Source organism: Halichoeres trimaculatus, unplaced genomic scaffold (genome assembly GCF_033239565.1).
Source record: "Halichoeres trimaculatus isolate MK-OKI-2021-1 unplaced genomic scaffold, fHalTri1.1 fHalTri1_scaffold_2, whole genome shotgun sequence".
Classification (NCBI taxonomy): Eukaryota; Metazoa; Chordata; class Actinopteri; order Labriformes; family Labridae; genus Halichoeres; species Halichoeres trimaculatus.
The window spans coordinates 17795508-17811030 of record NW_027437180.1 but is presented as its reverse complement, the minus strand read 5'-3'; the positions used below and the strand labels follow the sequence as shown (position 1 = coordinate 17811030).

The 15523-nt window shown below is 39.9% G+C and overlaps 1 protein-coding gene across 1 annotated transcript; it reads left to right on the top strand.

The window, feature by feature from the left end:
- The first annotated feature begins 425 nt into the window (after window positions 1–425).
- On the top strand, window positions 426–14838 carry cxcl12b (chemokine (C-X-C motif) ligand 12b (stromal cell-derived factor 1)). Its single transcript, XM_074663112.1, has 4 exons — window positions 426–582; window positions 3280–3397; window positions 8537–8620; window positions 11048–14838. The coding sequence occupies exons 1-4, from the start codon at window positions 513–515 to the stop codon at window positions 11082–11084; spliced, it is 309 nt and encodes a 102-aa protein (XP_074519213.1). The 5' UTR covers window positions 426–512; the 3' UTR covers window positions 11085–14838.
- The last annotated feature ends 685 nt before the right edge of the window (window positions 14839–15523 follow it).

Sequence of the window (15523 nt, the reverse complement as noted above, 5' to 3'; positions counted from 1 at the left end):
CCAACAGCAGGGAGCTCCCTCTCTGTTTGTGTGCGTGGCAGGTGGAGAGAAGAGGCACAGAGAACAGACAAAAAGAGAGAAGAAGGAGAAGAAAAGGTGTGACAAAAAGTGAGAAAAGGAGGAGTAAAAAGGTAAAGAGTGAGGAAAAGAACAGGTGAGGATGGAGAAGAATGAATGAAAGAGGAGAAAAGGAGAGGAGACAGAATTCCCCTCAGACTTTCTCCTTGAGTCCCAGCCAACAGTTTTACAATCGAGGAAGTCTCCCCTGCCTCGCTGCTGCTCCCTCCCCCTTCTCCCCCTCCTCTCACCTCCTTTCCTCTGGTGCTGGGACCCCCCCGCCTCACCCCTCCCTCCTGAGAAAGTGGGACTCCCTCCCTTTTCCTCACTCTCCCTCCCATCTGAAGCTATAACACAGCACGGAGAGGAGCTGGCAGTCTCAGTCGTGCCCTGGATTGTAGCAGAGACACAGCCAGAGACAGAGGGAGGGTGAGACACAGAGAGAGACCTCCACCATGGACGTCAAACTGCTGGCGCTGATGGCTGCTCTGCTCGCCGTGGCCACACATGTACCAACAACCAACGGTGAGTCAATGAGGAGAAGAGAAACAGAGAAACATTTAAGTTTTAGAGGTTTGATGGTTTTATCAAGTTTGAGATTACTCCAAGTTTCAGCTGATGAATGACATGTTAATGTCTGAAGATGCTAAAGTTTGGATGTTAATATGTGTATTATATGAATTTTTTCTCCTCTCATTGTTGAGCGTCTCATCTCTGGATTTAGTCAGTGGTTGAGCTTCAGGTGTCTTCAGTTTAAACAAAGATTTCTGGCAAATGTTCACTTTTTTAACCATGCTGATTGTTCTTGTTGGGTTTGTTCTCTTGAATTTTGATGGTTTGATAATTTTTATTTGTTGTCTATGGGAAATATACCTAGAGTTATCAATTAAGGGCCCTTTTATTCTTTAAATTTTAGCTTTTTTACAGATAGAGCTCTTGGTTTTGAGGCTGGAGGAACTAGTTTCCTAAGAACTGACTTCCATCCAAACTGATTCATTTATTGGTAATTTCTCTTAATACTCACTGATAAGCTGGAAAATTGCAGTTGATAAAGCTGATTGTGGATCCAAAGCAAATAAATCTGTGAATATTTTCAGACTTAGGTGGAGAATATCTTTGAGGTAAAGGAAGAATATTGCCAAGAAGTACTCTGGTAAAAAAAAAGTACTGTGCCAATAAATGCTTGAATTTTGTGTCAGTGGTTGCACATTAAATATCTTTGGTGATCTCAAACAAACTAATGTCTGATGAAGATGTCAGCTAAAGCTCTGGGGTTGATAACCTTTTACAAGTCAAACTGCTAGACAGACGTTGGTATGAAACACAAGCTCTGCACTGCAGCAGATCAAGGACGATTTATTCCATCATTTTTATGTTAGAGCAGGTTTTTGTCACTTAAAAATGAGATTACATCACCAGATTTTAAAACATTCAAGGGGCAGTCTGTGTGAGTGATTTGGATTATAATCCACTTTATAGTGCAGGAGACTGTAGTTCCCACAGTGACCCCACATTAATCCCCCCCACATGTTCACCTTATAGGAGACACGCCGGGGTGTCGAGTCGCCTGGCCAGCGTTGTGCTAAGCTTGTTGTTTCAGCCCCGGCAAGACCCCTGCTTGCATGTTAAAGAGTTGGCCCTAAATGTGTGTATTTGTCTTTTCCCTTTGCTTTCTTTTAATTAGTTTCTAATTAGGGATAAACAATGCGCTGCTGATAGCGCTGGATGCTCACTTGTGGCCTCAGCGCTGCGTGCTGCATAATGATCCTTTAATTTACATGACAAAACGAGGCTGTAAGGGTGTGAGTCACTGGGATGATATTACCCTGGATTTAGCCATTTGTGGCAGGACATTTGGTGCAGCATATTCATTAAACGGGCTCTGCTGCACCACAGAGCAAAGCTGTGTTCCTTACACCAGATGCTTTCTATTTGGTGCATATCTGTTTATACGTGCAGGAAGTAGCTGATCCAGAAAACAAGTTGTTGCAATTCACTCAATATCTGCCAAAGCTGCATCTGCTTGTTGACATTTTATAATCTTTGACACACTGCAGCCAGACTCTGGTATTTTTTTCTTCAGTGTGTGTGTCCTGGAAGACACAGTCCAAGCAAAAAGCACTGAATCTAATTTTAACTTTTATTGCAGTGTGCTTCTCAGCATCTCTTCGGTGGTATTTTAACAACCACAATTATTTTTAGTGACTTTCAAAGAGAGTAGGAAACTCTGATCAGTTCATAATTCCCAGCGCTCCGGGTATTAGTGTGTGTCTGGGGTCCCCTGGGCCCCTACAGGCCTCCATGGAGGCACAGCAGTGATTTGTAATCATTTTAAGAATGTACTCGAGGTGATTTCCTCTGAGGGCCCTGATGCCGTCGGAGCCGCAGAGTGTTCGCTCATACAAGAGGCAAATATTGGAAATTGAATGTGGAGGACCCTTCTCCTTTGGAGTGGCCCGGCTGAATGCTGCAGGAGTGAGAAGCTGAAAATCTATGTGTGTGTGAGTGTGTGAGACATCGCTGGGTTAATCTCTTTTTAATGAACATGTTGTTCACAGCAATAGCAGGTAAACTTGTACGTTCCCGTACTTTGTAAAGACTTGTTACAGTAGATTAAACACGCTTTTATTCTGTTCACTGAGAGAAGTGAAGCAGAAAAGCGTAAGTGAAATGCAGCATAAGTTACAGAGCTTGAAATGCAATCTGAATCCAGTTAGAAGTTACTTTTTAAATCCTGGTTTGAACCAAAATGAACCCTTTGTGATTCAGGAACAATAAAATGCTTTAAATGTTTGAAAGGTGATTCAGAGAGATTAGCACTGGGCAGACATTTTATCTGCTGCTTTATCAGAGAGAGTGAAAAAAGATCTGCACACTTAGTGTAAATTAACAGTATATTACAAGCATATTTAATTCTGAACAATCCTGGGAAAAATAATTTAATGTGAGGATAAAGCTTTAATTTAGTGTCTGTCATAAAACCAGGAAGTTTCAGTTTTTCCCTCAGTTTTATAAGTGTGACTAATTGAAGTGAATAATTAGACTTTTTTGTCCTGTATTAAATCTTCTAGTGTCTTTTTCTGGGGCTGAAAAGTAAACCTCAGACATTGTTTCCACAGTACTCTGAATGTGGTTGTTCAAGCCGTGTCCTCGCCAGTGGTTTTATCACTTTCTCTTCATTCACACATAAGCTCATCAAAAAATGTCCTTGTGTGTTTGCAGCAAAGCCCATCAGTCTGGTCGAGCGCTGCTGGTGCCGCTCCACCCTCAACACTGTCCCTCAGCGCTCCATCAAAGAGCTCAAGTTCCTCCACACACCAAACTGCCCCTTCCAAGTCATGTAAGTACACAGGAGTGTCATTACCGCAGTGATTTACCCTAAAGCATGTTTTATATCAGAGGTTCAGTCTGTTAGATTACAGGGTGTTTGAGAAAAACTCAACAGCTGCATTGGCTGGAGTTTTGCAGCTCACAGTAAAAAGACTCTTGAGACTGAGTGGACTTTAGATTGATGTTCTTACTTCATAAAGTAATAGGGTTGTTTATTAAGGCCTTGTTTGTTGGTGACTGTTTTTTATTCATGCACATGCTGAGCTGGACACAGAGGAGATGCAGCGTGAGACCTTTTTGACATTTTATTACATTTGTACAAAACACTTTCTCTGACTCTTTGCAGAGTATTTCTCATCACGTCATATACTTTGGATGTAAAACAAATTTTCCACCGAAGACTTCTGAATGGTGAAAAAGAGAAAGCGTGAACTCAATAGACTGTGTTTGCAGAGAATCATGAGAAATTCTGGACTTGGGGATGAAGCCCTTAAATATATATTAAAAAAAATAAATAAATAAAAGAAAGTGGTATTCTGAAACTAAAGCTTAATGTTAAGAAAATTAAAAAAACTATACACTGACACTAAATGATAAAATGATATTGATTTATGAAAACTGGTTCATTCAAAACATTTTAACCTAATTTGTTTGATAATCAAATAAAACTTTAAATTCATATATATAAATGATAAATAAAAATTAAAATAAAAAATAAAAACTGGTCATTTATTATTTTTTCATGACTGAAAAATAATCATAACTACACCATGCACCCAAACATGGTGTCAAATTTTATAATCCAAGAGGATTTAAAGCAGGAAGTATCAAGAAGTAACAACTGGTTGTTCCTGTTTGGCAGTTTAAAAACGTGACACGTGCCCCTGAAGCTATCGTCCCCTGTTCGACTTACGGCTGTGCCTCCTTTCTGTACTCCCCACACTTCTTGTCTTTCTGTGACTGACCCTTATGACAAACAGCCCCTAAAAAGTACCTTGAAAATATAAACCAAACCAAAAACAACAGAAACTGAACAAAAAATTGAGGAAAAGCACATTTTCTTTGATCTTTATTCCCCTGGTGTACTCAGTCAACCTTTTCCCCAGAAAAGTTTAATTTTTTCTTTACTGTTGAATTGTTTCCTGTGATTAAAGGGAACTTTAAATGCAGCCATCTTTAATTCACATTAGATTATTGTTGATAAGTGGACAATTATAAGGTCTGTATGACCCCTTTAACTTCCTTTAACCGTGCCCAGTGCTTCATCTTCTCTTATTAAAACAGTTTAACCTTTCACTTTTTATTTTTCTCTCTTTCACCAGCATGAGTACTTAAAATAATAAGCACAGTGTAGATACATTAAGGTTCGATGTGTTATGTGTGGTGTTAATATCCTTCAATTCTTCCCGTAATGAGCGGCCTGAGTTTAAACACAGTCACTCAGAGAGAGAGGAAAGCGGTGACAGCCAGAGCTCGAGGGGCCGTTTATGTTTAGGAAAGGAAGCAATAATGAAAGGTCAAAGTGATTACCTTTGTGTTTCTGCTGACCCCTGTGTCCCTTGACCACCTATACTTTTACTTTTTTTATTTCCTGCCTTAATCTGCCCGGCAACACCAAGCGTAATGTCACTGGACTGGAACATATTAACTGAGAAGCCCTGTTCATTTGTGTGCAGTTGAAAACAGGATGGCAGAAGCCTCGCAGCCAAAAGGCTCAATAGCTCTGGGGCTTGGGCCAAACAGAGAGAGGGTGGGGGTGCTGTCGGGTGTTGGAAGAAGGGGTGAACGAATGGCAAAAGGTCATGGAGGACGCACGGACACAAACTCTCTCTAACCTCCCTCCAAAATTCTGCCAGAGGAGTCAAGAAGTCATTCAGACGAGCTGCTCCGATATCTCTATTGGGGCGGATGAAAGAGCGCCAGTAACACCAGCCCCCCCTCTCCCCCTCCTCCATTAACAGGCTGTTGGTATTAACTTGCTGTGAAGTAATTACTACCTGCTGCTCAAGGAACTCCGGCCCTCCAAATTCCAGCCAAGTCAATTAGGATTTGAGGCTCTCGCTGGGTCATCCACAGACAAGCAGACAGATAAACAGGATGAAGGGAGACACATGAAAACATGAGCCAACCACCCCTGGTAGAATTAAAAAGAAGAGGGGGAGATAAAGAAGGAGAAGAAGGGGGACATCCCCGCAGGAAAGGCAAACACAGATCCTGTTACAGAGCTCTTAGCCTCCTGACTCACATGTTAGTTTGAGGGATTTAAGGATTGATGCTCCTGAGCACCTCTTTTAAGTGTGGACACCATTTGCTCATGTGTGTGCATGTAAATAGGGTGAGGAAAAGGGGAGGTGGAGTATTAAAGGGGTAACACGGTTGGAGGAGAAGCAGAGCGCAGAGAGGAGTGGAGGGAGCAGGAATGTGTTTAATTTGCGACATCGTGTGATGGAGGAGACAGAGGAGCAGCAAGGCGAGACACCTCTCCGGTTGTTAAATCTCATTGAGGACCTTTTGCCATAGAGGTGTGAGACCCACATGTTTTAAGGGGGGAGAGACCCTGCTGTCTGTCCCCCCTCAGCAGATCTGAGACCTAGCAGCGGGGTCTGATAACAGGACAAATCCTCTCCTAAATATTTGGCTGGGCTCTCCATCAACAGGGTAGATAAGACTCAGAGAAACACACAGTGAGGGCAGAGCTGCTCATCACAAACTGCTGCAGGTCCTTCCTCAGGTTAGAAACTGGTTTGTACTGGTATGATGTCAGAAACATCACCTTCAAGAAGAGGAAGAAAAGATCAGTGATGTTCTCTGAGTACAGTGTTCAGACAGTCTGTGGTCATACTGCGAGCTGTCCCTGAGTGAAAACAGAGCTGCAAATTTTTCACCACAGACCGACTCTCTGTGTCCTGAGCAGTAATCCTCTGGATGTGTCGCAGGATGTGTCGAGATTTTTACAGATTATCTGAGGTGTTTCTGAGCTCAACCTTCATGAAATACAGCAGATATTCTCTTGACACACTGCGCAAAAAAGCTCTTTAATTTATTCACTGGGAATTCAACCATAAGCAGGGTAGATATCTGTGTTGCATGATGGGAATCTGAGTTACTATTCTGAATGAAAGATGCAGATCATCTGGTGTCACACTCAGCAGCACCTGTGTAAAATTTACTGTGAGTGACAGTTTGTTAAAGGAGCTAATCCTCTGCTTTAAACTTGAAAGTTTTGTGAGGTTTCAGGGTTTAAAGTTCAGCTTTTGTTACAAAGAGCTGTCGAAAAAAAAAACTCAATATCACACAAATCCACCAGTCCCAAGAAGTAGTTGTTTTTTTCTCCACAGCATGGAAATAGCATTTTATCTTCAGTTCGAACACTAACCAGACACACTCTTACAGTCTTTACAGAGATTCAGGGAGTAATGAATGCTCCTTAAAGCACATTTAGGATTAAAAAGCCATACCAGTGGTTTGTGTGTTTAGGTTTAATCACTGCTAATTGCCTGAATTGTACATTTCTGCTCCTCATTAAGTAAATTAAAGGAAGCCAGGGGCTTAAGTTCTGTAGTTTTTCTCTCCATACTTTCCGTTGACTTTTATTTGTTAGCACTAACTCACAGAGTGCTCTCATTTTCTCTGGGGAAGAATCACTACAACTGACAACACGTCACCTTTGTTCGAAGACAAATAACATGTATGGTTTGTTTGCAGTTGTGAGAAAGACAAGGCAAATTTATTTGTGGAGCACAATTTCTACACAGCTCAGTTTAAGTGCTTTACAGCTGAAATAAAATCAAAAGAAGAGAAAATCAAAATCATTCCATAAAGCATAAAAACAATCATTAGTTAATTAATTAAATCAAAAGCAGGTAGTGCAGATGACATATTTTCAGTTGTCGCACGCGAAGCTAAAAAGGACTGCTTACAGGCGGGATTTTAACATCGCCAGAGTTGAGGCCTGTCCCACAACTTCTGAAAAACTGATCCAGATTTTAAGATCATAAAACTGAAACCAAGCCTCACTGTGTTTAGTCCAGACTCTGGCGACCAACAGGAGACCCCCTTAGAGAGGTTGTCAGAGTCGTATGGCTCTAATGTGTCAGAGATTTACTTTGGCGCTAAACCATGAGGAGACTTCAGAGCTGTTTAAAGTGTATTCTCTGAGTGACAGGAGGCCACTGCAGAGACCTGAGCACTGGACTAACACAGTCCTATTTCCTGGTTCTGAGCAGCAGTGTTCTGGGTGTACAGTAGCTTTTTCACAGTTTGTGTAAAAAGACCAGTTAGCAAGCGTTACAGTAATCTAACCTGCTGGAGACAAACGTATGGTTTAGGCTTTCTAAATCAGGTTTAGGCACTACTTCTTTGATTTTGGCGATGTTCTACAGTTGGTTATTAGCTGTCAATGTTATTGAACAAGAACTGTAAAAAAAAAAAAAATGAAGTTGTTTGTTTAAAAATATTTTATCAGAAAATTCAGGTTGCTGACAGTTTGTAATTTCACTTTTTTTTACACTTTTTTACAAGTGGCAACTTCCTACTTCCTAGATGATAAAAGCTGCTGAGTCTCTAAAAGTTTAGGAGCCACAGACAAAGAAAAGCAGTGAGTAGATTGTGGACTCAGAAAAAAAAAGTGTTTGAGTTAAAGGCTTCATACCATGCTCTTAAACCTCAAACTGCTGATTATCGGAGAAGATTTTAAACTTCTAACTGCATTTAGAGTCTTTACACTGTCAAATCTAAACATGCAGACTTCCAGTTTTGGATTCAGTGTGGCTCTCACTTTCAGGAGACAACCTTATGTCATCTCTGTCCAAACAAACAAACATAAAAATCATCTTGTTATCAAAGATAATCATGTTTTTAAAAACTCTGTTTGAGATAAAACGAGCAGAGTGCCTTTATCTTCTTTAAGAATTACTGGATGAGTTTCCACTGACATTTCAAATCAACAACACAGCAAATCAAAGAGCTGCACTCTTTGTTTCACACATGATCACTTTATGTTTGGAATCCAGAAAGTCCAGCGGTGCAAATATTGTCAAGCGCACATCTTTTAAAATGAATTTGCTACAAGTGACTAAAGTGAGAAGAACAACAGAGTCATTTAAAGGCCGTTCACAACATTTTAATTCTGTCTTTGTTCCTCTCACAGCGCAAAACTGAAGAACAACAGAGAGGTGTGCATCAACCCGGAGACCAAGTGGCTTCAGCAGTACTTAAAGAACGCCATCAACAAGTAAGAAAAACCCTCGGCTCTCCGCTTATTTCACAGCTTACAGCAAGACATGCCTTTCTCTGAGTTTCCTGCCGACAGCTCCTCTGTGACGTGGTTGATGTTAGAAGCTGAGTTATTATCTGTGAGATGATTAGCACAGACTAAGAGGAGTAATAAATCTGCCTCTGGTGTGCCTGCTTCCTTCTTTCTCATAAACTCTGTGACTTCAGCTGCAAAAAGATTCACATTTTCACCATCTTTACCCCCTCAGTGCAATGTGTGTGTGTGTGTGTGTGTGTGTGTGTGTGTGTGTGTGTGTGTGTGTGTGTGTGTGTGTGTGTGTGTGTGTGTGTGTGTGTGTGTGTGTGTGTGTGTGTGTGTGTGTGTGTGTGTCTTGGTTTCATCAGTAGCATGACTTTTCTTACCTAAAAAGCCTTTTACATATTGCGCCCATCATTTGTTGCACAAACCCTGGGGTGAGTGCTGGGGAGCAGTCTTGTGAGTGAAAAATAAAAACTCAGCAGCAGCTCGTTCAGACTTTAATGAGCTCCTCGGTAAAAATGTGTGCACTCCTCATAAAAACAGAAAATGTTCCCAACATGTCTGGTGGTGATTATCAGCAGGCTGCACGTCTGCGTCTTTGACCGTCATAAACACTTAATGCACAATGTGAAAACAAACAGTAAAATGGTTTACCCGGATTTATGATGTATTGTGTATTGTGTTTGTAAAAGATCAGCATTAAAGCAGTTATCATCCACATTAAGGTGTTAATGTGGCTCATATAGCTGAGTGTACAAACTGTCTGTACACTATGGAAAAATATGCATGAAGTGTCGTTATAGGAATGTTTAAAGATTTTCCTCCTGGACTTTTGCGCTTTTAGCATAATATTTCATACACAGCCGTAGATTCAAATATGACTTGACCGCCATGAAAGTGGGTAAGTGTTGGAATGCAGTTTCAAGTGCTGCGGTTGCTTTTTCATTTTATGGGCACTCACGATAGGACTCGTGAATTAATGGAGTGAGAGCTAAATTACAAAATCCACCTGTTAGGAATAAAATAGCTCAACAAGAACTCCTTCTGTGTGCAAGCTTGTGTGTGTGTGTGTGTGTGTGTGTGTGTGTGTGTGTGTGTGTGTGTGTGTGTGTGTGTGTGTGTGTTCACATCAAAGGAAATCACAGCCTGATTTCTTCTCATTTCAAACCTTTTTGTTATCAGGGGCTGTTTTAGGAGTTGTTCGCTGCTCAGCGGCTGCTCTCCGTCAGCCTCACCCTCTCTCATGTTCGGTTACAGTAACACATGAGCTACATGTTCGTCTATCAAAACTATTTGCCAACACTTGAGGCCCCGCTCACGTACACGACTGCTCGATTAAGAATGTCTCTTCTCAGCAGCACCCTGCAGCATGTTCTCTGCTCATGTGTGGAAACTATTGGAAAATTAAAGCACACCAAAAACAATTTTCAGATCCAAACTTTTGAAAAAAATCCATCTCTATTCCAAGAAATAAAACACCGTATCATCTTTGTTTCAAACACATTGCTGACTTCTCAGTCCAGACACAAAGCAGCTTTTCATGGACAGGTAGAAAAATCAAAAACAGATGAAAAAAAATTGGATGATGTTTGAAAAAATAAACTGATTAACTTTAGTGACACATTAAATGAAGTAGAGATTTTATTTTTTTTAAATAGGAGCAGTTGAAGGTGTCAGAGTCATGATCCAACTATTATACTTTGTTCATTTCTTGGTTATTAAAGCAGTTGTTCTCCTGGGTTGTATGTGGCACTTGCACTAAGAGATTCCCGTCAGCCCCCGTTTATTTTAAGGCCGGACTTTCAGTCGCCAAAGACCAGGACAACTTTATAAGTTAGATTGGCAAATTTCAAGAGAATCTCACCCAAAACACTTACATCAGTGTAAGTGAACTTAAATCTTTTAGGCTCCACTTGCTGTCAGAAAGTCACTTTGTCCTTACACTGTGTCACATACAGTATGTGTTACTCCAGTGCCACTGGAAACCAGGAAACTTTTCTGAACTCACAATAGCTCAGATGTTTCTCCCTCTCTCTTCTTCAGTCAATCAAGTCATACTCTTCCTCTGTAAGATCAGAATCTCCATTGGTCCACAGTTCACTGCTTGCAATGCTGCTGATTTTAACCGCTCTTTTTTCTTAGTTTAGTTGTCATTTTTATCTCTTTTCAGCTTGCAGACCTGAAACAAGTTGAACAAATTTAATATACACTGACACAGACATTTTCCAAGAGTTTAAGATTTATGTAGTAAAACTGACCTTGTTCTCTTCTTCAATTCCTGTTTGTCTGTCATTCATGAATAAATCTGGTTTAACTATAAAACAACATTATCTGTGAACCACCTTCTGAAAATGTGGTCCTCTAAAGGTGCAGTAACTGAAACTAATCCCATAAATCTCTCCCCAGGGTGAAGAAATCCAGAAGACGCAACAAGAAAAACTAACTCAAGAAGACGTGTATGTCGTCAGACCAGGAGACCCAGGGTCGAGCCTGTATACCTCCCTGTCACTGCTAAGGATGTAAGAAACACGCTGTATGTATCCGTCCACCGCTTCGGACCTCCTGCAGAAACAGCACTTCACCGCCAAACTGCCCAGTCCACAGCACGCCACTGAAACCCTGGACCTCCACAATTATTCCACGAAAGACGGGACTTATTCATGTCAGTTATGTGTGTGTGTGCTGGTTGTTTGGCATGACAGAGTGTGTGCATGTGTGTTTAAATGTGAATCACATGGAGTAAGTCTGACTGTGTGTCTGTAAATACTATCATCAGACTTTATACACGGCTTCGAGGGTAACGCTGCCTTCACTCCCCGTCAAATTAACTGTAAATATGAGCTGCTGAAACATCCGCATAGGCCCCGAAGGAGGACGTTTTTGGCCAGTTATGTTTAATTCACCTAAATGTGGTTTTTGCAAACTGAAGACGTGTTTCATTCACAGATGGCAAAACCTGAGGGAAAGTCACCCAAACCAAAAATGAGCAGCTTCAGTTACAAACAGCCACAGCAATACATTTATTTCACTTTCACAGCTTTTCTAAAGGGTCATTTTTTTAATGTGGATCTAAAACACATAAAAAATATGTTTTGATTTTATATTTTAATGTGAAAAAATCCTTTTGATGTGGAGATGGTGTTACATTAAGTTTGAGAGGTCAAAAGTCAAACAATGAGACACAGGCCAACGGGTTCACAAGCAGAGACTGATCAGGGTAAGCAATGCTTAAACAGGGACAAAACACACACACACACACACACACACACACACACACACACACACACACACACACACACACACACACACACACACACACACACACACACACACACACACACACATTCAGCTCAGTAACAAGCACTGATTTCATGGTGCTATATATTCAGTATGAGAGCTCAGAGCCATGACTTTGTTTTGATTCACTGTTTATTTTTATGCAATTTAAGGTGAGATATTAAGAACTCTATGCCTTAAGTAAAACACAGTTATGCCTCTATATGTCACTAAATATTTAAAGCGCTGTTGTCAGAATTTGTTATAAAAATTGAAAAGGGAAAGTTGATATTTTGCTCAGGCCACGCTGACAGAAAGCTATAAGACAGTGGAATTAAACACTTATGAAAGCAGCTTTTTAATGACATTTCAGGAAACAGAGACCAAATATTTATACAGGTGAACATTTAATATGTAATTACATCAGACTTTCATTTACTGGTAGAACAATGTAGAAAAGCATCCACATTCACTTGGGGGATGTTTGTTATAAACACTGCAGTATTTTCATACCAACACCGTCCTCGGTAGGAATGAAAAGCTAAAAAGTTGTGACATTGAACAGCTGAAACAAGTAATTTCACAAAGGGAATATTAGCTGTGGCTGAAGAAGGTTTTTGATTATTCTTTTTATATATGTTTGAGCCACTTTATTATCAGATGTAATTGTTTTATTTTTATATTGTGTATAATCTTACTAAGTGCTTTTTAATGTAATGTACAGTAGGCAGAAGCTACAACATGAAGAATAGTTCATAACATGCAAAATACAGTGTTTAGTATCATTCTGATGTTTATATGACATTTTCTGTTTTACTGTAAAGGTTTCAGTTTTTAAATTGATTGGTGACACTTTACACAGAAGGGTACAAATTTTCTAATCGACTGATGTTTCAGTAAAACGTGGCTCAGGATTATTTCATGTAAGACGTTTCATTAATTCCTGTTTACTAATGAGGGAGTCACTCAGAGTTAATTCAATGAGTTTCCCTTGGATACATCCTCAGTTAGGCATTAGTTCTTAACCTGTGGTCACCAGATGGCTGTGGATTTAAAAAAAAAACAGACTGAAAATGAAATAACATATTTTTGGCTTGGTAAAGGTTTTCTACATTACATTGCCTCTAGTGGTGACATCATTTGTGTCAATGCTATTGAACCTGGCAGCACGTTCACTCTGTGACAGCTGCAGGTAATGGCTCTGGCTCGGGTTGTCTTTGTGTTCACACAGCTGCGAAACATCTATGATTTCACTGTTGGGGGTGACACCACAAAAAGGTCGTCACCACTGAGAATATAAGGAATTGACTGACTTCATTATTAGCTGGTGAGGACAAAATTAGCTGGACATACACATTTATTTTATGATTTTCTGAGCCTCTGTTTAAATAAAGCATTTCATAAATCCATAGATGATCACACTTGATATATTAAAAATTTTGCCGGTCATTATCTATGTTTTACATTTTAACATCCGTGTCGGGAGAGTAGTAATTAAACTGCTTTGTTAATTCTACTGAGTTTAATTTGCCTTACTCTGTTGTGTATTGTTTTAATTTTCTTACCACTTTCAGCTTTTTGTTGTTGAACTTTAAGCACAGCAGAGATAACACCAAAGCAATTAAATCAAATTCCATGTCCCACTTGTCATGTATTAGATAATTATAACATGTGCATTACTGAGGCATTAATGAAGTATAAAATCTGTACCCACAGTGTGTTGTGTTACGAAAAGATCTCAGTCACAGACCTCAAATATTGTCCCCTGGTTTGTTTTCCTCTCTGCTGTTTCCTCAGTAACAACCGCTCTCACATGTAACAAAGGTGACCTGAATAAAGTCTGTGAAACCCAACACACGGGACCAAAAACAAAAGCTGCTGTCATTGTGTTCAACCCACAAGTCGTCCCTTACAAACCCTTGATTTGATTTTTGAACACTTCTCCTGAAGTTGATGTATGATGTGTCAAAGCGAGCACTGAGCCAAAACAGAACAAAACCTTTGAGCGGAGATCCAAGGGACCAACATGTGCTTTCAATCAGGACACTCCCAGCACCCCCCGGGCTTTCTGTTCACTTTCACTCAACCGCTGCCGTGCCGCAAAATTACAAGTTGTTTTTCTCCTTAAACTGTACTGGACGTCCTGGTGCTTGTGGTCACTGTCAGAGTTGTTTTTAATTTAAGTGGTCTATTTGCTGAGTGCCTGATTACAGGTGATGATCAGATCAGTTAGCAGCTAATGAAACAATGATCCTGGTAGTTTAATCTGTTACCGTTGAATATAATGGAAGTAAATAGTCATTAATTTTATTGTATTACACTCATTTGTTTAAACACATTACTAAATTAGTTTAATATTAATATCTTATTGTTTCCATTGTTGAGTTTATAGTCAAACATCATCCAATCAGTTACCCCACGACCGGAGACCGATCATATTTTTGCAGGAAAAGAAACCAAAAAACCCCACTCTACTTGTAATTTTTTTTAATCATTACTTAATTTTCTTTTGAAGAAATAAATAATATTTGATGACTTTGCATTTAGTCTCAGATTTTAAGCCACTCTCAGAACTGTCTCTGCAGTAAATACTGAGTTTGACGGAACTGTTTCAAATTAAGACCCATACAGCAAATAGAGCTTTTATAATGAGAATCCTGTACTATTTGGACCAAATACACTTCAAAGAGTGATGAGATTCGAGTGGGTGCATAAGATTTTAGGTGGGTGCAATTATTGTACTCTGCATTAGACCCTACGAGAATGTGAAATATCTTTTGAGGCAGCTTCTGACACATATTCTTCACAGACGTGAGATGTATTGCAGTATTACTCTCTGATTTGTCACTGTTTGTAAACCAGAAGGCAGTATTTTAGCCATGATAATACAGACATTTTTCAATAAATTCATATAAAACATATTTATTGTGTGTATTTAATTTGTCTGAGGTTGAGCTGACTTGTATGCTTTATTGGCTTAAAGCAAAAATTACAATGTTCAGTGCTGTGGCCTCACAGCAAGACAGTTCCCCGGTTGAATCCCTGAATGTATGTTCTCCATGTGTATGTGTGGGTTCTTCCCCTCCGTCCCACAGACCAGAAACATTACCTGTCACCTTATTGGGAACTCTAAATTGCCTGTAGGTGTGAATGTGTGCTTGAATAGTTGCTGTCTCTGGCTCTAGAATAGTGGCGACCTATCCAGGGTGTACCATGCCTTCCACAAAATGTCAGATCTCATACACAGAAACATGCGTAGGGACTCGTACCTGCAGTTCTGATTGTCAAAACAATGGATAAGTGAGTTACTTTTTAACCTAATGTAAAGCTGATGATTCAAGCATATATGTCCTTTTGCAAAGAAAATGGGTAACGTATTTAAAAGTTGTTTTGAAAAAAAAATTAAAAAAGTGGTTTTTATCATCCTGAAATAAAAGTCATTTTCAATTTCACTTCAAAATACACAAGTAAACTGGATTTGATATAACTGAGTGGGAAGATATCTGAACTGCCCTGAGGAGGGGATAAAAAAAGAGTTGTAGCCACCAACTGCTCAAGGTCTGTGGACTAAAGCAAACTGCTCCCATGATATTCAAGCACAAAAAC

What these genes read in the sequence shown, in the direction of transcription:
- cxcl12b (XM_074663112.1), top strand. Translation starts at nt 513, where the DNA reads ATGGACGTCAAACTGCTGGCGCTGATGGCTGCTCTGCTCGCCGTGGCC. An exon ending in ACATGTACCAACAACCAACG is followed by an intron (nt 583 to 3,279) that starts GTGAGTCAATGA and finishes GTGTGTTTGCAG; the next exon opens with CAAAGCCCATCAGTCTGGTC. An exon ending in TTAAAGAACGCCATCAACAA is followed by an intron (nt 8,621 to 11,047) that starts GTAAGAAAAACC and finishes ATCTCTCCCCAG; the next exon opens with GGTGAAGAAATCCAGAAGAC.